This window comes from Carcharhinus amblyrhynchos, chromosome 9 (genome assembly GCF_965287045.1).
Source record: "Carcharhinus amblyrhynchos chromosome 9, sCarAmb.v2.hapA, whole genome shotgun sequence".
NCBI lineage: Eukaryota > Metazoa > Chordata > Chondrichthyes > Carcharhiniformes > Carcharhinidae > Carcharhinus > Carcharhinus amblyrhynchos.
The window spans coordinates 58,199,101-58,220,716 of NC_137332.1; the positions used below are offsets into that span (position 1 = coordinate 58,199,101).

The 21,616-nt window shown below is 41.7% G+C and overlaps 1 protein-coding gene across 2 annotated transcripts in view; it reads right to left on the reverse strand.

The window, feature by feature from the left end:
- Nucleotides 1–758: 758 nt before the first annotated feature.
- Nucleotides 759–21,616, reverse strand: part of LOC145347841 (podocin-like) — a 28,352-nt gene continuing 7,494 nt past the window's right edge. Inside the window, exons 5-8 of one of the 2 annotated variants that reach the window (XM_080195750.1) lie at nucleotides 20,170–20,373; nucleotides 11,714–11,769; nucleotides 9,087–9,165; nucleotides 759–3,966 (exon numbers count right to left, since the gene is read on the reverse strand). In XM_080195750.1, the coding sequence (XP_080051876.1) occupies nucleotides 3,685–3,966; nucleotides 9,087–9,165; nucleotides 11,714–11,769; nucleotides 20,170–20,373 (621 nt within the window). In that variant the 3' untranslated portion in view covers nucleotides 759–3,684. The remainder of the gene's footprint in view (nucleotides 3,967–9,086; nucleotides 9,166–11,713; nucleotides 11,770–20,169; nucleotides 20,374–21,616) is intronic. The other variant, XM_080195751.1, reaches the window with a different exon arrangement.

Here is a 21,616-nt window from a genome sequence, read left to right on the forward strand (position 1 = left end):
GTTACCGCCCACAGTTGCCCAGCAACACAGCAAAGGTTAACGTTAACATTCCCATAGATTCATATTCACGTCACCATAAGCCAGAGCCTGAGAAAGTGTTAATGTCTGGCTGCACCTGGCTGCGTACTGCAGTGTGACATTGTTAATTGAGTTGGCTTTATTAATTGAGTTGGCCTTGGAAGCCATTTTGTTCCTGACATCTTCTGATAAACATGTCCACATTCTACAAAATGTGGTCCCCTTCTGAGTGTTGTGGACAGAGAAGGAATGACTACAACAATGATTTAACAATAGTAATTTTAAAATGACTATTCTGGCAGAGAGCTAAGCATGTTGGGATTTTTGGTCAGTTTATAGATTAAAACCAGATGCAAGTCTAAAGTTACTCTGGTCTGGAAGCCGTGATCTGAAGCTTCCTGTGTTGGTCAGATCAGGGAAGTCGTTTACATTAATCAAGACTATGTGACTCTGATTTATATGACTGCTATGTATGGGACATAAGAACATAAGAAATAGGAGCAGGAGTAGGCCATCTAGCCCTTCGAGCCTGCCCCGCCATTCAATAAGATCATGGCTGATCTGTCACTGCTCAGTTGCATTTTCCCGCCCTCTCCCCATAACCCTTAATCCCCTCTCTTATCAAAAACCCATCAACCCGTGTCTTAAAAATGTCAAATGAATAAAGTGTAATGGCATCATTCAGAATTTCATTGGATGTTTGAGCCATGTGATCAGTTTCTGGATACACAGTTGGTTGGATGACAGAATCTTCCAGAAGTGAGTGGAGAACCGTGCATAAAGAGACATGTGAGCCTTTGTTTGGTTACGATAACTCGAAGAGACCAACTATCACAAGACGAAGACCTGTGCCCTGAAGAATGCTTCAGAGAATAAGAAGATAGATTCTATATCAAGAATATTTCTTGGCCAAGATTTTCCTAAACTCAGTAATATCTATTTTCAGTTAAATAATTAAAGTTGATGTTTAGCTAAAGCTGATGTTCGGTTAAAATTAGAGTTCAGTTTAAGAGTTAAAGTTCAGTTGAACGTTAATGTTCAGTTAGAGTTAAAGTTCAGTAAAGAGTTAATGTGTTGCAACTGTTTATGTTTGTGTTGGTATTAGAAGCCTTAAATAAGGAAATAATTGAATCACTGTTCTTGTTTGTCTCATTAAACTGGAATGCTTGGAAGGTGTTTAAATTAAAGCTTTATAACAGTGTCTCATCCCATCAAACCTTGCTGTACCTTGCTGTTGGCTGAAGTTTTACAATGTACATTCTTAGAAATTAGCTGCGTCCATTTAAGAAATTCAAAGTACATTTTTAAATGAGAAATACATGTTATTTAATCAAACTGCCTTTTACACTGACAGTCTCCTATCAATTCTTTAGTCTCAGGTCATTCAATACATGTCAGTATTGTGTTAGTGTTTCAAACTCATGATTATATATGTTTTCATTAGCCTAAACTGGCCTGCCTACAACAAAGAGCCATACCTTTGAATTGGAAGTTGGCTCATGTCACTCCGCTCTTTAAGAAGGATGACAGAGGGAAATCAGGGAATTACAGACCAGTTAGCCTAACGTCCCTCATGGGGAAATTGTTGGAGTCACTAATCAAGTAAAGGGTAACTGATCACCTTGAGAAATTTCAGTTAACTGGGGAGAGTGGCATGAATTCATGAAGGGTAGATCACGCCTGCCAGAACTTGTAGAATTATTTGAAAAGGTAACAAAGACAGTGGACAGAAGCAAGTTGATGGATATCGTTTATATGGACTTACAGAAAGTTTTTGATAAATCTCACACAAGAGATTGTTAGCATAGGGGGAAGTCCATGGAATTGAGGGAAGATTGCTGACATGGATAGGAAATTGTTTGAGCAACAGGAAACACAGAGTTGCAGTAATGGGTAAGTACTCAAAATTGGGAGGATGTGACTAGTGGTGGCCCACAGGGATTGGTTTTGGTGTCTCAATTATTCACAACATTCATTACTTGGATAATGACAAAAAAAATTAAACATCCCAATTTGCAGCATACCCAAAATTGGGCAGCATTTTAGATGGTGTTGAGGACAGCATAAAATTACAACAGGACATTGCTAGATTGGGTGAATGGTCCAAGCTATGACAAATGGATTTTAATATAAACAAGTGTGAGGTTATCCATTTTTGGATCAAAAAAGGATCAATTAGGGTTTTTTTTTTAGAAGGCACAAAGTTAAGTTCATTGGATGTCTGACAAGATTTGGGGGTTCAGGTGCATGGTTCCTTAAAAAGCCATGAACATGTAGAAAGTAGCTAAGAAGGCCAACAGAATGCTGGCCTTCATATCTAAAGTGCTGGAGTATGGGGACGTACATCTTATGCTGCAGTTGTACAGCCCCACTTAGAGTACTGTGAGCAGGTATGGGCACCACACCTTAGGAAGGATGTTTTGGCCCTGGAGGGTGTTCAACGCAAGTTTACAAGAATGATACCTGGACTTCGGGGGTTATGTTACAAGGAGAGATTAGACAAAATAGGCCTTTATTCTCTCAAATTCAGAAGGTTGATGGCTGATCTGAAGGAAGTCTACAAAATATTTACAGGGAAGGACAAGGAATGTAGGATAAACTGTTTCTACTATTTGAAGGCTCGAGAACCAGAGCCATAATCTAAAAAATAGAGCCATCTCATTCAGGAGGGATATTAGAAAACACTTCTACTCACAGAGAATGGTGGCAGTCTAGAACTCTTCTTCAAACAGCAGCAGATGCTGGTTCAGTTGTCAGGTTTAAGTCTGAAATAGACAATTTTTATTGAGCAGGGGTATCAAGGGATATGGACCTAAGACAAGTACATGGAGTTAGGCCACAAATCAGTCATGATCTTATTGAATGGTGCAGCAGGCTCAAGGGGCTTAATGGCCTACTCCTGTTCCTATGTTCATAAGGTTAACTCAGTTGGCTAGATGGCTAATGTGTATTTTAGAATAATTCCAGAATAGTGGGTTTGAGTCCCATTCCAGCTGAGATCAACTTGAGATTGCCTCCTTGTTCTGCCCCTGGAAAGCAGTAGTGCAAACCACCACTGGCAAAAACTGGCAGAGAAATAGCATCAGCAGCTAATGAGCCAAGAACGGGCAAAACATGCATGAATGAACAAGCAGTGAAGAATAGTATAGGAAAATACATGAGATTTGGATATCATATAACCACACAGAATCTTGTGGCCTCCTGCAGGTAACAGTTTATAGCAGAATTTTCTTTTAGTCGTTGTCAATTTTGGAACAGATTTCTTAAAATAATGCTTACTCTTACCACAGTCTTCCTGTAGGCATTTATACATTGGAGTGGACATAGCACTTATGATGGTAACAAGGACAACTTGCACCTAGACAAATGTACAAGGTATTCTATTTGATAATGGTCTGTGGCAAGGAATAGGTATCTTAATTTTTCACTCATTTTGATAGTGAATAGGTTGCTCTCTATTGCCTGACTTCAATAAGTACTAACTTTTTTTTTAACTGCCATAAACATTGAATACTTTATGCAATAGAATACTGCCATTACTCATAATTCATCTGCAGATTACTTTTCCACAATATTAGTGGCTGGCTGTGCACTTCGATATTTACATATCTGGCATAAAGAAACAGCAAATAACTCTTGGTAACTCGAATTGAATCATCCCTATCACTATAACATTGGAGAATCAGTCTTGGTTTCCTGCAGCTGAGGCTCTGCTCTGTCTCGTACTGCAGCTGCAGCAGTGGACACTAAGGATTTCTGAGTTACAGTTGACATGACATTCAGGAGTTCAGAAGGTACTGGTAAGATGACAGTGGGAGTTTTCTCCGCAGAGAGTGCATGTAGTGTGTGAAGGTAATGCAGCTGAACAGCAGCAGGAGATCCAGACAGAGCATCTGCTGCAGTTTTCAATGCTTCTGAAGCTTCCTTCTCAGCTTCCGCTGCAATCACCTGCAATTTATTTACAAGGATTTGAGAATTAGGCATGTGACAAATCATTCTGTTTGAAGAAACTCACACTTTCATTGTTCTTAAGATGAAGAATAATTCATAAAATAAGTACATTTCTCAGGTTAAAAAACCCAATTCACTTCTGATTCATACAAATAATAAAAGGTGAGTTTTCTTTCAATTTCCCATACGTTACATCTTTGTTGCTTCTCCCTTCATTATTTCTTGAGAGACAAAACGGATGCCATGGTGGCACAGTGGTTAGCACTGCTACCTCACAGCACCAGGGACCCGGGTTTGATTCCCGGCTTGGGTCAATGTCTGTGTGGAGTTTACACGTTCTCCCCGTGTCTGCGTGGATTTCCTCCGGGTGCTCCTGTTTCCTCCCTCACACCAGAGATGTGTGAGTTAGGTGCATTGGCCATGCTAAATTGCCCTTTAGAGTCAGGGGGACTAGCTAGGGTAAATACATGGGATTGTGGGACTAGGGCCTGGGTGGTATTGTGGTTGGTGCAGACTCGATAGGCCATATAGCCTCCTTCTGCAATGTAAGATTCTATGATTCTAAAAAGATCTACATAATTATTTTTCCTTGTAAAATATCTACAAGGGGCCCTAAAGAAAAATGTCTGAAATTCTTTGTGTTATAAAAAGGAATGGATACTTGCTGGCATTTCTTAGTTGTCCTGTTGCTATGTTTTATGTGTCTTAAGGTGACTTATGAACAGAGACATTTGTACAATCTGACAATGTGTCAAAGGAGTGCAGCTCGCATTTTACTATTCCCATTTATATCACTGTGTTGAAAATTCTTCATGTCACATGCTGAACTAAATTAACAAGCTGTGGTTAGGTTAAATAAATTGCCAGGCCATGTCCACATGCTGGTGGATCCTTACATTGCATGCCTGGGGTTAAACTTCCCCTGAGCTCCTCTGCAGGTTTAGCTTGGGCCATGAGTGACCTAGTTTCCATGTATCTGCATGAGGAGACACACAGATCTTGCCAATAAAAGGCTGTGCACAGGGAGAGATGTACACAATTGGCTCTCTTTTTTGCATTACAGCCGTTCAGTAGACAGAAAATGGGAAGCAAAGAAGAACACAAAAGTGGAAAGCATGATAACTCTCTTCACCCACATACTAAATGCATCATTGATCTGTTGGATACACAAACTCCCAGTTACTAGTGAATAGCTCTACTGCCTTGTAGATGTCTCAGGAGAATTGAAGGCTAAAAGTGTAAATCCTGACAAAATCTAAACTGTGTAATTTTTTTGGCAACTCTTGCTACCAAGCAGCTGCCAAACATAATACTTTGCATTTGTTTGTATTCAACAGTGGAAGGCAAGAGGGGGATTCTGACTTTTGGGCAGTCCAAAGTCTCTATAATTTTTTCCGAAGCTTGTGTCTTGGGGATGACATTCCAGATTCACTGCAGTGTGAGCACAACATGGGAGACTGCAATTCCAAGTGATCAACCCAACTCAATTGGGTATAGAGAATGGGCATCAGGTTTAATGGAATTGTTTCTGATGGTAGGAAGGACGATCTAGAGAGACAAAAAGACCTACACACACTGATCAGCCAATGCCCATCTCAGGTTGGGCAGCCCCAATGAGTAAGTTGCTGGAACACTCCAAAGTTCATATTCTTCAATGAGTGCTGGGAGCTGAGTGAATGGAACCGATCACATCAGGCAAAAAAATGAAATAAATTTAAAGAAAGAAGATGTCAACTCTTTGGGCAAACTGGAAGTCAGGATCATGCGCACGGCACTGATAAGTGACTTGCAGCTGATTAAAAAGCTGCAGACAGAGTGATAGGGTGAATGTTGACAAGCTTCCCTATAAGAAAAAGTGAAAGCAGATCATTGAAAGAAAAGCATTACAGTTTCATCCAGCAGGGGAAAAAGCACAGAGGAAGTATGTGAATATGGTTTTGGCTTTATTGTGATAAACTCACAGCTCTCAATGACAGAATCCCCTGCAGATGGCTGTTAGAGACCACTACTTTTTCTTAAAGTGGACAAAGTTTAAAATCCCAGTTATCGACTTGAAAAAGAATATCACAAGATTCCATATCACTATGCAAAGAGAACAAACTTTACAAAGTCAGGCAAGTAAAACAGTATCTATTTTATACTCTAATGGTAGGTAAATACAAAGTTACAAGCAAACTGTGGTCGAACACATCACACTGCCCATTAAATTGCAAGTGGAACCAAAATAGAGATCCCACAGATTTCTCAGCAACCCATCCAGCTGTCAGTGATCACTGAGCTGCAATATCCCATTTAAACCATGTCTGCCTCACGAGAAACTTTCACTCTTCACTTTGAAATTTCAAGCCTCTGAATTCCCTCAAAAATTACTCTGTCTTAGACTGCCTTAATAGCTGCTCACCTGATAGTTCAATCTCTTTTCCTGAGATTATATTCCATGTGATTCACAAAGCTGCACTCCCACCTCTACACACTGATACCCTTTCAACTCTCTCACAGACTGCTAGCTTCACTAAGCTGGGTTTCTCTCTGAGTTTCCCTGAACTCCAGTCTCCCAGTTGTACTGAGCTATTATTAATGGCTCCCAGAGCATTTCTAAACTCTGTCTCCAGCATCGAACTGGCAGCCTTCTGCTGCCTTCTCAGCTCCCAGGACTTTTTCTGAGCCTTAACTGCTTGGAGCCTTGTTACAGCTGCATGAGCTACAAACCAGCTGCAAACCAAATTGCAACTATCTCCCTCTCACAGCAAACACACATAAATTAAGCCCCTGCCATCTCCATGACAACATAGCCTTTCAGAGTTCACTGAATAATTTTAAAATAAGTTAACTCTAACTTCCAAAACAGAACAGCTCTCTGGACTGCAGTTCTTTTGCAAACAAAGCATCAGGTCTCCAGCAAAGTAAGCTAATGGCTGTCTTTGCTTTTCTGTCGGTTAACCCATTAAGTCAATGTGACTCAAGTATATACTTGTAATAGATTATAAGCTGCTTTAGTTGCATTTATCCCATTTTCTAAAGTTAAACTTTTATCTTCTCAGAATGAAACATTACTGCTCAAATATTATCATGAATCATTAACTAGATATTTGTAACAATGTGTTCCGTCCATCTGATTCTCAACTCAAAAGGGCTGGTTCCCCTTGTGTGCAGCTATGCTGCACTGCTGTTCTCCACTGCAAAGGGAAAAGATCTGCTCTATGAGGAGTTTGACACCGTTTTCAGCTGAACATGAAAATGAGAAGCACAGGTGTCGTTAGCTTAGCAATGAGTGCATGCTGATGGAATTAGTATGCTCCAGGGCCCCTCAGTTGGTGACCTTGTCCAGCCAAAAGATGCCAAGAATACATCTGCAGCAGTGAAATTAGAACCTATTCATCCTTTTCTCCCATCTGGCAGATCTTATCCAGGCTGTGTCACAGTAGAGGAGGGTGCTGAGGATGCAGGTTAAGTAAGCTCACGGTTTAGTGTTCTCAGTCAGGCTGCTGTTGTGTTCTATATTCTCTTACTTAGCTGCTGCTCTTGTGATGCATGCTGATGGCTGTTGCTCTTTTGATGCATATGTTGATTTCAGCACCGAGGGACAGATTGAAGGCAATTGTGGAGCACAGGTATGTGAAGCTATCAACAATCTCCAATGTTACGTTGTCAATGCTGATAGATGGTAATAGGGTAACATCTATGACATTTATTTCACTGATGCTGCTGGTCAGACCAAACTTTTTAAAGGCATAAGAGAATATGCCCATTTGTAGAAGATTGCAGATGACATTGAGGGCAACAATGAACTTCAGTTTAGCGATTGGGGGAAGAAACACAAGTAGGAGATGTGCAACTTGTTCCGAGTTTAATAGTGAGGCAAGAGGAAAAACATGCAAAGTTAAGTATTTTTATCTTCCAGGGAGCAAAACTAGAAATGTTTTTTTTCCCCCAGAGTAAAGACCATGGTAGGATCTACAAAATGATGAAAGTTACTGATGTAGAAATAGCAACTGCATCTGACTGGGAAATTTCAAAGCATTAAAAAAGTGGCAAGAGAGAGAAATCTGACAAAAAGTCCCAACTTAAAATGTTAACTCTTTCTCTCTACAATTACTGACATAACCTGCTGAGTATTTCTACTTCTATTTAAGGTTAAGAGAAAACTATGAATGCTTTTGGAGCAAGTTATGAAAATCTATTACCAATGGATGAAGCTGAATAAACTAGAGGACAAAGATTGAAAATGATTGCCAAAACAACAAGAGGAGACTTTTTTTTTACTTGGTAAATTTTTGTGACCTGGAACGTAATGCCGGAAATAGTGACAAACACAGATTCAAAAATAACACTTAAAAGGGTATCGAATAAATACTTGAGGGGAAAATGTTTTCTGGGCTACGGGGAAAGGACAGGAGTGTGGGGAGTATGGGAAATTTTCTGTTGTATCATTCTCTTGATTCTACGAATGGACAACTCAAGTGTTGAATGTTTAACATAAGAAGCTGGTATTGTATTTCAAATGATGTGACAAATTGATAGACCAGGTAGCCCTGCCAGTTGAGTAAAACCATGCCTTGGGTTTAATCCAGCTTGGCTCACTTATCTTTTCATCTTTCCAAATTATGTTACAGAAATGTCATATGATCAGTCTTTGGATGTCTATTCTCTATCTCACACTACCACGATGGGACAGTAGTTAGCACTGCTGCCTCATAACGCCAGGGACCCCAGGTTTAATCCCCGACTTGGGTCATTGTCTGTGTAGAGTCTGTATGTTCTCCCTGTGTCTGCATGGATTTCCTCTGGGTGCTCCAGTTTCCACCCAGAGTCCAAAAGATGTGCTGGTTAGGTGCATTGGCCATGCTAAATTCTCCCTCAGTGTTCCTGAACAGGCACCATGGTGTGGTGACTAGTGGATTTTCACAGTAACTTTATGGCAGTGTTACTGTAAGACCACATGTGACACTGATAAATAAACTTTAAATCACCAGTGCCAACCCCCAAACCATCTTTTGATCTGGTAAACCAATGACTCTTAGTTTGTAATGGTTTCTCTTTCTTTATGCATTAAAGACAACTGATGAATTGACTTTGATACTTTTTAATCTCTTTTGGATAATCCAGCATTTTCTTACCTTGGCTTTGGCTTGTCTGTGCGCTTCTGCTTCCACCGCTAATGAATACTGAAGTTCTACTGGCAGGCGCACATCTTTACTGTGACCAGAAGTAGATAACCGTAAATGGGATGTTATCCTTCACTACATCAAGGCCTGCAATTTCACTCCACTGTCAAACTCAATTGTAACATTTAGCACAGTGTTAAAGAAAGAGTACCAGTAATTACAATCAAACAATAAAACTCCACTAACTTCAGGTGGAGTTTGAATATTAAGCCAATGGCATTTACCCTGATCCTTCTCCCTGCCACAATAGAATAAATGTCTTTCACATTGTATCACCTGGAAAAATGACTGATGACAGTTACCCAACTCAATCAAGTGAGCTCAATGGGCCGTGCCTTACAGGGTCAGACATTATACTGAACTCCTCACAACAGAAGTAAATTTTGCATGTACACGCGAGTTACCACATATTGCTGATTACAAATTATAGCTCTGGGATTCTCCAGTTCAAACTGACCTCTGCCTTCGTAACCTAAGCTGGTTCACAATGGATTGGGACAGTTTTATTCCTTGGAAGCTGTGAAATCCAAGCATTTAACCACGAGTCCAAAGCAAAAAATCAGATGGGCAGTTGGGCCTTGTGGATATCTTAATGGTTGACTTCGGCATGACATGTAGACTCTTCAGGTCAAGTGACTTTCATGTGCCTCAGTTGAGTTATGGTTAATACAGATTATCAACTTAAACAAAAATGCTGGAAATTAAACAAGTGTGGGATTTAATTTTTAGAACAAATAATTGAAAATATTATAGGACTACAGGCCAGTCAATCTAACCTCAACGGTGGGAAAACTATTGGAAGCAATTCTGAGAAACAGAATTAAACTTGTAATATGGACAAGCACAGATTAATCAAGAATAGGGGAGGTCATGTCTGACCAAAATGATTGAATTTTTCAAAAGTGACCTGGTGTGTAGATGAGGACGATACATTTGATCTAATCGATAGGCTACTTAAACTTCAGAGAGAGTTTTTGATAAAGACTGATAGCAAAGGTAAGACTCAAGGAAAGTTGACAAATTGGGTCCAGAATTGGCTGAGTGGCAGGAAGAAGAGGGAGATGATAGAGGGGTATTTTTCTGACTGGAAGCCTGTATCCACTGGCGTTCTGCAGTGATCAGTGTTTGGACCTTTGCTGTTTGTGTTTTATATAAATAATTTAGACTTGAATCTGGAGTGTTGATCAGTAAGTTATGAAAATTGGTGGGGTGTTAAATAGCGAGAAGGATAGCCTTAGATTACAGGAGGATATAGACAGGCTGGTCAGATGGACCAATCAGTGCAAATAACATTCAGTCCAAATAAGTGTGAAGTGCTGCACGTGGGCAGGATGAACAAAACAGGTGAATACATGATGAACAGTAAGTGGGACCCTGGGAAGCACTGAGGATCAGAGGGATTTTGCTGTGCATGTACACCGGTCCCTTAAGTTATATGGTATACTTGCTTTTATTAGCTGAGGCATAGATTTTAAGATCAGGGAGATTATGCTGGAACTATATAAAAGATTGGTTAGGCCACAGCTAGAGTATTATGTGCAGTTCTGAAATCCACATTATAGGAAGGGTGTGGTAGCACTGGAAAGGGTGCAGAGGAGGTTTACTTGGATGGTGCCTAGGCTGGAGAGTTTTAGTTGTGAAGACAGATTGGATAGACTGGGGTTGCTTTCCTTGGAGCAGAAGAGACTGAGGGGATACATGACTGAGATGTATAAAATTAGGATGAGCATAGATAGAGTGGAAAGGAAGAAATTTTTCCCTGTTGCGGAGGGACCAATGACTAGAGTGCATAGATTTAAAATAAGGGGCAGGAAGTTGTGAGGGATGTGAAAAAAAAAATTTTCACCCAAAGGATGGTAAGAGTGCAGTGAAAGGGTGGTGGAGGTAGAGATCCTTGCAACGTTTAAGATGTATTTTGATGTGCACTTGCGAAGCCAGGGCATACAAGGCTATGGGTCAAGTGCTGTAAATGGATGAGGATAGTTAGTTGGCTTGTCTTTGACCAGCATAGATACAGTGGGCCAAAGGGTCTTCATCTGTGCTATATACCTCTATACAGAGTATTCTTTCGTAAACAAAAATCAATGGAAATTGAAATCCCAAGCATCTCAGCAAAAAAAGGCAGGTGAATAAAAGCATGCTTTTTTTCATATTCTAGGGACATAAAATGCCATTCCGAGCCAATGAATTACTTTCTAAAACTACAATGATTCCATAATCAAATTCAGTAGTCAATTCCCACCAGTAATTTTCTCCAAACAGCAGGCAATGCACGTTAACCAGGACAACTCCCTGCTTTTCTTTCAAAATTGCCATGGAATCTCTTGTATCAACTGAACAAACACAAGGGGCTCATTTACACTTTCCTAAAAAATGTGTAATGGACAATGCATGGACTCCCTCAGATAATGTGATCAAATCCTGGGACAGACTTGAAAGCACAACTTTCCACCTTAGAGAGTTACTACTGAATGAAGGCTGGCACTAGCAATTCATTATGAGACTATTAGGATAATTATATCAATTTATGATCAATTTCAGAATATGTTTCCATGGTGAATTTCCTTCTGTAAACATACATTTCAGCATGCTCCACTTTGATTCCCCAGTTGCATGTCGCTGCATCCAGAGCTACCTGCAAAACAAAATGGAGCCATGATTAGATTGGAACTTAGGATGTATAAAATGACCACTTCATCATAGATGCATGGGGCCAGCTGAATGACAAGGTAAGTTTAAGTTTATTTATTAGTGTTATAAGTAGATTTACATTAACACTGCAATGAAGTTACTGTGGAAATCCTCTAGTTGCCACACTCTGGTGCCTGTTCAGATACACTGAGGGAGAATTTAGCATGGCCAGTGCATCTAACCAGTCCATCTTTCTGACTGTGGGAGGAAATCGGAACAGCTGGAGGAAACCCCCACTGACATGGGGAGAACATGCAGACTCCGCATAGACAGGAACCCAAGCCTGGAACTGAACTTGGGTCCCTAGCACTGTGAGGCAGCAGTGCTAACCACTGTGCCACCATGCCACCCGATGCACATAGAATCTATTTTTCTACCATTGATTGCCAAATTTAGAATTCTGGTGGGGAGTACATTTAGGGGACAATCTTACCAGTTGGTCGGTGTGGCGAACTGGTCACATCACACAAGAGATGACAAACTGGGTTCATGTCTGGTTTGTTGCCTCATGCAATATTACTAGCCCTGTTCTGCAAGTGTAATTAGCTTCATGCCCGAAAAGGGCAAAAGGCTGATTTTAATATTCATTTTAATATTATTAGCGAGCCTAGGATGCAATAGTCTGAGCTCACAGTGTAAGGAAAAGATTGATGGATGTGCATTAATAGAGCCACAGGGAAAGCCTGCTCTCACTGTTAAGTAGCATGGAGGAGTTTGGCTCCAATCTGGCACAGGGCTTTGCCTGCAGCCTGGAACCTGTCCTCTCCTGTGGAAATGATGGCAATCTCCAGAAGAGTGTTTGTACATCGGACCACAATGTAATGCCTAATGGTCAATGTCGCAGCTTCCAATGCAGGAGGAGCTGCTCAATGTCTTAATGCTGTCGAGGAGTTCAGACTGAGGTCAAGAAATCTCAACTTGCTGCAATGCAGTCCTCAGATTGCAACATTCAAAAGGATCTTCAGGATCTTGCAACACTCCAGCAGCCAGAACTGCAGCTAATTATTCAAATTTGAGAATCACCTTGATGGAGGTGCAGTGGCTCCATGGAGGATGAATCTGTTGCCCTCTCTCAAACTGACAATGTTTATGTTACCACCTCTGCCACTCACCATTGTCCCTCCTGTTGCTGTCAGCCAGTCAGTCTAGACGGCTGCTGCCCATATTGGGGTGAACCAGTCTGTAATCTGACAATCTGGAATGAGACGCAGAGCTGTGTCCTATGAGGCCTGCTGCAGTTCCCTCAGAGAAAGTTACAGCCACTAGTTAGTACAGCTTAAGGCCAGGCAAAAGTACTCAAAAGACGGTCACTATAGGGGCACAAAAGGGTTGAGTTTTGAAGGGAATATTGGATGTTGAATAAAATCGGTATGGAATGGTTGTTTTGTTGTGTTTTTTATTTCAGCATTGTGGTTGAAAGGGTGCCAAAATAGTCCATTGTAGAAGGATTGTGGGATGTAGCACTATTGTGCAATTAGGATTTGGGATTGTGTTTTTGAAAATACAATCCCAGTGTGGTCGAAGCAGTTGTCTCCACTCTTTCTCCATCCTGAATCTGAACTGCTGGTCAAAGGTTATGTCCTCATGATGGCTCGATTGTGCAGGATACATCACACCACCATGAATGTGGACACGTGCTCCAGTGAGGACTGCAAGGATCCACAAAAGTGATCCAGGCAGCAGCTACACTCCAATAGTCTGCAAGATGGTGTTTCACATTGTAACCTGGTTTTTATTGTATGTGTTCTGGTTGGATTGCAGAGTGGAACCATGATCCAGGTGTATTGTAGACAGCTTTGTAACCACCACTAGTTTGACATAGTGGCTGAAAGGCTGAGTGAATAGTGGATTGGCACAACAGGAGTATGATTGCTCATCAACTGCATATTCATTTATGTTTGAGTAGATCTCAGCATTTAGATATTGCAGCTTAAGTAATGTGTGTGCAGTCACTGGCACCCTGTAACAGGAGAAAGCTCGCTATCCTGGCCAAGCTATGCACTTATTCCACAAGCTTCTGTCTGTTTAGAGAGAATGCAATGAATTTCATCCCCTAGCATAAAGAGTATTTGTCATTACTCTGATGCAAGAAAAATGGACAGTGAACGGAGAAGTTCATGTTTAGTCCGAAAACATCCCAATGTGAAGAAGTTCAGCTCCTCGGTCACTGAGTGCTACTCTCATCTTCCTCTGAGACTGCAAGTCTGGCTACAAGGTGGGCCAAAATTCTGAGAGTATCGACGCTGTGACCGCACTCACAATGTTTCTGGCTTAGTTAGACACGATATGGAGATGCCGGCGTTGGACTGGGGTAAAATAAAGAACTTTCCACACACCTGACAAAGGGACAGCGTTTCTGAAAACTTGTGGGTTTACTATTAAATAAACTGGTTGGACTTTGCCCGGGTGTTGTGAGACTTCTTACTTAGTTAGACATAACAGAAGTGTTTCCAGAGGACTGTAGTTGTATGAGGCCTCCTGCTGAAAGATCTTCTCTCTTTCCTTTCCTCTCTCTGTGAGCAGCTTGCTATTTCATTTATCTACTCCATCTATCATGCTGCAGCCCAGGGGAAATGCACGGAGTTGTGCTACAAATGATTGGGAACAAGTGGTTTGATCAGACACTTTGCAATCACAACCAAAGCCTTGTCCATGTGCAGCACAACTCTGACCTGACATCATCTACTTCGACCATCTGATCAAACCATCAAACACTGCTTCACAACTTCAGGGACCTGGGTTCGATTCCCAGCTTGGGTCACTGTCTGTGTGGAGTTTGCACATTCTCCTTGTGTCTGCGTGGGTTTCCTCCCACAGTCCAAAGACGTGCGGGTTAGGTAGATTGGCCATGCTAAAATTGCCCCTTAGTGTCCTGAGATGCTTCGGTTAGAGGGATTAGAGGGTAAAATATGTAGGGATATGGGGGTAGGGCCTGGGTGGGATTGTGGTCGGTGCAGACTCAATGGGCCAAAGGGCCTCCTTCTACACTGTAGGGTTCTATGATCTATGAAACTCAAACAGCCCATAGAGATTAATCAACAACTGACCTGAGAGTTGTTAATGATCTACCTCTTTTTAACTGATGGGGGCTCCTTTCTGCTGTGGGATACATGTTCAGAAGTGCGTGTCTAAGAGAGGGCGTTACCTCAACTGACAAGGTTGGAAACGGTAACATTGCTGTCAAATTGGTATTACATACTGACTTCACAATCTGCCTATTACATATACTTCTTGCTCATGTTCATATCACCCAAAAGCCCAAAAGACCTGTGGGTTAGGTGAATTGGCTATGCTAAATTCTCCCTCAGGCACCGGAATATGGCGCCTAGGGGATTTTCACAGTAACTTTATTGCAGTGTTAATGTAAGCCTACTTGCGACACTAATAAATAAACTTTTAAAAACCCTCAGTAAAATTGCACATAGCAGCCACCACATCAGCAGTGTGCGTGTATAGCACCAACATTTTGACTCCAAATCGGCACCTGTAATGTCAAAACTGTGGGTAATACGGAGTCGGGTTTTGTAGCCAATTTATTTACCCTAGTGTGCTGAATGTACACAATGTCAATTTCCACACGTGGTCGGAAACACAGGTCAGGATTGTTTCTAGGTCTCACCCTTGGAAGGACTTAGTTACTTATCAGAAATTTCATGCGGGTGGCCATGGAGATGGGTTCACTGTCTAATTAGGACCTTTCAAAACTGGAAAACCTTCCAGCTTGAGAGGAATAGCAGTCTATTATAAATGGTAAGTAACAGAAAGGGTGCTTCAGCATGAAGCCATCCTCTCTCTAACTTTGTTTAGATCTCCAAATAATAAACATAGTAACCATGTCACTACTGTAGGGGAGAGGTGGAGATCCCCCTACAGCAGTGGTGCGCAGACTTTAATGACTTGAGATCTACTTTTTCCACAGTTATTCTACCAGAATGGTCTTTCACCTTCCCCCACAGGAGCAGTCCAACATGCAGTACGATATAGGCCTTGTACAGCCTGTCTATGTCTAAAAAGAGGAAGAATGCACCAAGAACATTCTTGCATACTATTATGCAAAGGTTTCCTCCCCCATAGGGTATTAATAAGTTAGGAGGGTTTTTACAACTAATTCTTTTGTGGTCAATGGTTCCAGAATTTTAAGCTAGTTTTGAATTTAAATCCTCCAACTGCATGATTGGATTGAAACTCTTGTCTTCTAGAACATTAATCCAGGCCTCTGGATTATAAATCCTGTGATATAGCATTGGCTTCTGCACTCTTAAGTAGCAAAGGTGTAATTTTACTATTCTTTTGGCATTTATTCAATGGGTACCTTTTATTTTTAATATGAGTGCAAATAAGTGAGGCAGTTTTATGTCATAGCTTCTTACCCACATGTTGAGACCTAAGGATAAAGCCTTACAATAGTGCAGTAAAGGCTACTTGTATTGCACAAAGGTAGATGGGAGTTCCATTTCTCAGCCTGGACAAAAGCTCAAGGGGAATCTCTAACCAGTTGCCAACCCAGTTAACAGGTATGAATATTCTAAATGTGTGCTAACTGCATTCTACTTTCAGTACATGGGAAGCAGCTAATGCTGGATTTTGCAGCTGCTCTCACTAAAAACGCACAACAGTAAGTCTATAATTTAGTTTCTATTGTATCATCACAAGAAATTTACTCTTACCTTTTCCATGGAGAAAGTGGGTGCAGAAAGTGTGCAACATATTTGTGCCTACTCCGCGCATGCGCAGTGCTCGGTGCACAGAAAATGCACACCACACATGTGCTAAGTACGCAGAAAGTTTGCGGTCAACAGGAAGCTGGTTCCAGATCAACCAGTCTACCACGATAAATATTTTGGACACCACTGCTCTACAGAGTGGCCTGTGACAGCTCTGATACTGGAATAGGCAAGAAGGACCTTTAAGCCTGTCAGGAGGGCTCACTGAATTTGGGGCAGAATTTCCCCACCCTGCTCGCCATGGGAATGATCGCAGGCAGGACAGGACCATGCAAAGGCCCGTTGACCTCAGATGGTAGTTTCTGGTCTTGGAGTGAATGCAGCTGGAAAATCCCTCCCGCTCCTTTGGGAAACTGGAAACTGTCTGTGAACTTCCTTATATTGGTCTCAGTCAGGTCATGCTGAGCCTAGTCAGCTTGGATTCAGATGAAAGCAGTCTTGCCTCTGAATTTCAGGATTCTGTGCTCAAGTTCCTCACTAGGGTCTGAGCTCAAAAACCAAGGCTGATACTCCAGTGCATTGTTGAGGGATGGTTGTACTGTTGAATGTGCAGTAATTTGGCTGAGTCATTAAATCTTTCCTCTGTTTGTGTGGGTATAAAATATCCCATGATACTATTTCAAAGAAGAACATGGGAGTTTTCCCTAGTGTCCTTGTTAACATTTATTTTTCAATCAACATTACAAAAAATAAATGATGTCTATTATTTTGTGGGATCTTGCTGTGTGCAAATGGCTGCCACTTCTCCTACATTACAACAATGACTACATTGCAAAAGCATCTCAATGGTTGTAAAGTGTATTGAGGCAGCATGGTGGCACAGTGGTTAGCACTGCTGCCTCACAGCACCAGAGACCCAGGTTCAATTCGACCTCATGTGATTATCTGTGTGGAGTTTGCATATTCTCCCCGTGTTTGTGTGGGTTTCCTCCGGATGCTCTGGTTTTCTCCCACAGTCTAAAGATGTGCAAGTTAGGTTCGTTAGCCATGCTAAATTGCCCCTTAGTGTCAGTGGGATTAGGAGGGTAAGTATGTGGGGCTACAGAGACAGGGCCTGGGTGGGATTGTTGTCGGTGCAGGCTCAATAGCCAACTGGCCTCCTTTTGCACTGTAGATTCAATGATTTCTATGATTCTATGAGATATCCAGTGGCCAAGGAAGGTGTTATATAAATACAAAACTTCCTTCCTTAACCACTTAGCTCTGCTGGCCCAAACCCACCTGGCATCAAGAACAGTGTGGGGAATTTTTGTGACTTGCTTCCTGCCCTCAGCAGGGTGCAAATCTTGAGCCCAAAGAATCTGATAGCACGGAAAGAGGCCATTCTTGTAGCATTTGCAAAACTTTGACACACTGTCCAATTATTGCCAAGTCCTTGTTCTTTCCTCAAAGCCCTTCAATGTTTTCCTTTCCATGCATATTTCCAGTCTCCTCTTGAAAGTTACTATCGTAGCTGCTCTTTCAGGCAGTGCATTCCGGTTCATTTACCTTCACTCAGCTGTATCCTGTGCAATCCAGCAGGATCTGTTATTTTGGACTGGGATTTGACCTGGAGAAGCTTGCCAATGCTACATCACTGCCAGCTGCACACTTCTGTAGAGCAAAACGTACCATCTGCTCAGAGTTCTAAATATGTAACTTCTACACTAGCTTGCGAAATAGGAGATTCACAGAGATATACTCAGTATAATGAAAATGGAGAAGTGGTTTTTCCTAAGTCACATGGCAGTTTGATTGCTGAAATATGGCTTTTTTCAACTTCTCATGGATTTATTATTGATAAAGTAAATGAAGGGTGTGACCAACTATAATAAATGTGAAAGAGTTTTTCTGTACTATGCTTTGAACTAATCACAGTATAATTATTTTTATTTTTAAATATGCCACCATATCAGGTAGCAGAGCCTTTCAGATGCGTACATCTATTAAGTAATAGCCTGACTTGGAAGTTGACAAATGGGGAGTAATCTGCATAGGCTTTCTGCAACCTGCATCTACAGTAGGAGAGAAGTAAGATGATGTAACCTGGAGGAATAATTCAAGACTTATAGAACAAAAGGCCTGTTCAAGGGAATAAGAGGAGATTTGATGATGAGGATTTTTAAGGATCAAAAGAGGAAGTAGGGGTGGGGAAATATACTGATATTAAATGTAGCTACAGATAATATCAATCTTTATGCTACATTTTGTGGTTCTTCTTTGTAAACATTTTCTTTATCTAGCTCTTGAACTTTGAAAAGATAGATTTGGTGAGATGATATCCAGACTGTTGATACTGCATGAAACTGTCACATGAGTTGATAATTGAGGAAGTTATTGCAATAACAATGTTGTTTGCTGTTTCTAGAATCATAGAACCTCTACAGTACAGAAGGAGGCCATTTGACCCATCAAGCCTGCACCGAACACAATCCCACCCAGACCCTATCCCTGTAACGCCTCACATTTACCCTACTAATCCCCCTGACCCTTGGGTCAATTTAGTATGGCCTATCAACCTAACCCACACATCTTTGGGGTGTGGGAGGAAACCAGAGTACCCAGAGGAAACCCACACAGACACGAGGAGCATGTGCAAATAGAAGTAAATTAGCATGATATGAAAGCCATTACAGAGACATGGTTACAGACAGTGACCAAAGGCCGGAATTGAATCTGGGTCCCTGGTTTGTGTGAGGTAGCAGTGCTAACCACTGTGCCACCTCACCGCCCACAACGTTAGTTTGACTTACACCAGTACCCAGCACCTCAAAACTTACTTAAACTCCAAACTGATAATGACACAGTGCGAATAGCAGGTTTTAGTCTAATCTGTTAGTGAGGGTGATCATTTTGAGTTAAATTAATTGAGTTGCAGTCCATGCAATACATTGGCAGTTGACTGAGTGGCAGGAAGTAGGGAGTATTGCTGTGCAGTTATTATTTGGATTAGAGGATGCTATATGGTGATGTTCCCCAGAAGTCAGCATTAGGATCACTGCTGTAATGATTCAGGAAACCCGACTGGAAATGAACATAGTTTATAACAGAATGCAAAATAAAACCACTTCCATGATATACACACACTAGTCTGTATCAGGGTCTGCAGTACAGCAGGCCCAACCCTGCATTATAAAAGTCTCAGGTAATGAGTTCTAGCTGGACAGGCCACTGCCTATTACCAGGGGAACTCATTCTCAATGAGCTCCCCAAGGAGATCAATCAGTAATTTTCCCCATGGCCCTCAAGGGGGTTTTCACAACTACTTTTCATCATTTTAATTAATGACTAAACCAGGCTGTACAGGGCATCATTTCAAAATTTACATGATATAAAACTCAGAAATAGGATGAATTATGAGAGGGATAGTGATGGACTTCAAGATGAGAGAAACAGGCTTTTGAATAGGCAGACACATGGCAAATGATTTTAAATCAGAAGTGTGTGAAGTGATACGGGTTGGTAGGAAAACTTTTTAAATGAGGTGAACTTCCAGTTGGCTGGTGACAGAATATTCAGGAGAGGAAAGGAAGGTTAGGGTGGGGGAAATAGTCAAAAAACCTCAGGGTGCCATTTGTGAGAAAGGAGTGAATAATGAGAGCTTCGAAAGTGAGAAGAGAAGCATCTTCTGTTCTGTATACCTTGATCTCATCACCAATGCTTTTCCTTTCCAGGAGAATTTCATTGAATTTCCGACGTGCTAAGTTCCTTTTAATAATAGTTTGTACCAGCAGTGACACTGAGACAGAAGAGTTCCCGACACTGGTTAATGAGAGGGAAGCGTTCTCTACTCGATAATAGCAGATAGCATTCACCTGAGCAGTCACCATGTCTTTGGATATAACCTGTAAAAAATGGCAGCTCCATGAATGTTACAATTCACTAATCATAGACCCCTACAGTGCAGAAGGAGGCCATTCAGCCCATTGAGTCTGCACCGACCACAATCCCACCCTGGCCCTATCCCCATAACCCTATGCATTTACCCTAGCTAGTTCCCCTGACACTAGGACTACTTTATCGTGGCTAATCCACCTAACCCGCACATCTTTGGAGTGTGGGAGAAAACCAGAGCACCTGGAGGAAACCCATGCAGACACGGGGAGAATGTGCAAACTCCACACAGACAGTGACCCAAGTGGAATCAAACCTGGCTCCCTGGCGCTGAGACAGCAGTGCTAACCACTGTGCTACCCCAATTCTTTCTATTTCAGTGGGGGTCGCTCAACATCAACTAAGCATTAATTAAAGCTGGCTCAATATTAACAACTCTAGATTTGCACAAATAGAAGTAAATTAGCGTGATATGAAAGCCATTACAGAGACATGGTTGTAGAATGATCATACCTGAGACCTGAATGTTGAATAATATTTGACTTATTTGAAGGACAGGAACAAAGGGAAAGGAGGAGGGTTAGCTTTGTTAATAAAGGATCAATATGGCGATCTTGGTTCAGAGGTGAGGGGCAGGAGGTTTATGGGGCATATGAGGAAAAACATTTTTACTCAGAGGGTGATGATAGTCTGGAATGCACTGCTTGGGAGGGGTTGGAGGAAGGTTGCCTCATATCCTTTAAAAAGTATTGGGATGAGTACTTGGCACATCATAATATTCAAGGCTACGGGCTAGTGGAAGCATGGGAATTGATGCAGACTCAATGGGCTGAAGGGTCTCTTCTGCACTTAATGATTCTATGAAAATGTTTCTGGGACTGATGGTGTACTCCAGCCTCTGTCATGCCCACTGGCCATGGAAGGCCTCAAGCATACTGATGGACACCACTTGCTCCCTCTGTGCAGAATAAGGACAGTCAGGTCTAACAGCCCTTTCACAGCCTGCTGCCTGAACCTGTCAGTGGCCATCTAGGCTAAGCAGAGGAACAGACTTACGAGGAGGTCCTCCAACTCACCCTCACTCTCCCCCACCCATTAACCAAAGATTAGGGGCCTGGGCCTGAACTGTAGCCAAAACCTGAGGGGCAGCCCCCTCAAATAAAATGTCTTTCACATCTGCGTCATAATTATCCAAAGAGTGACGTCCACCTGGAGACAGTTAACATTAATTTATACAAATTAACGTGAGCGTGG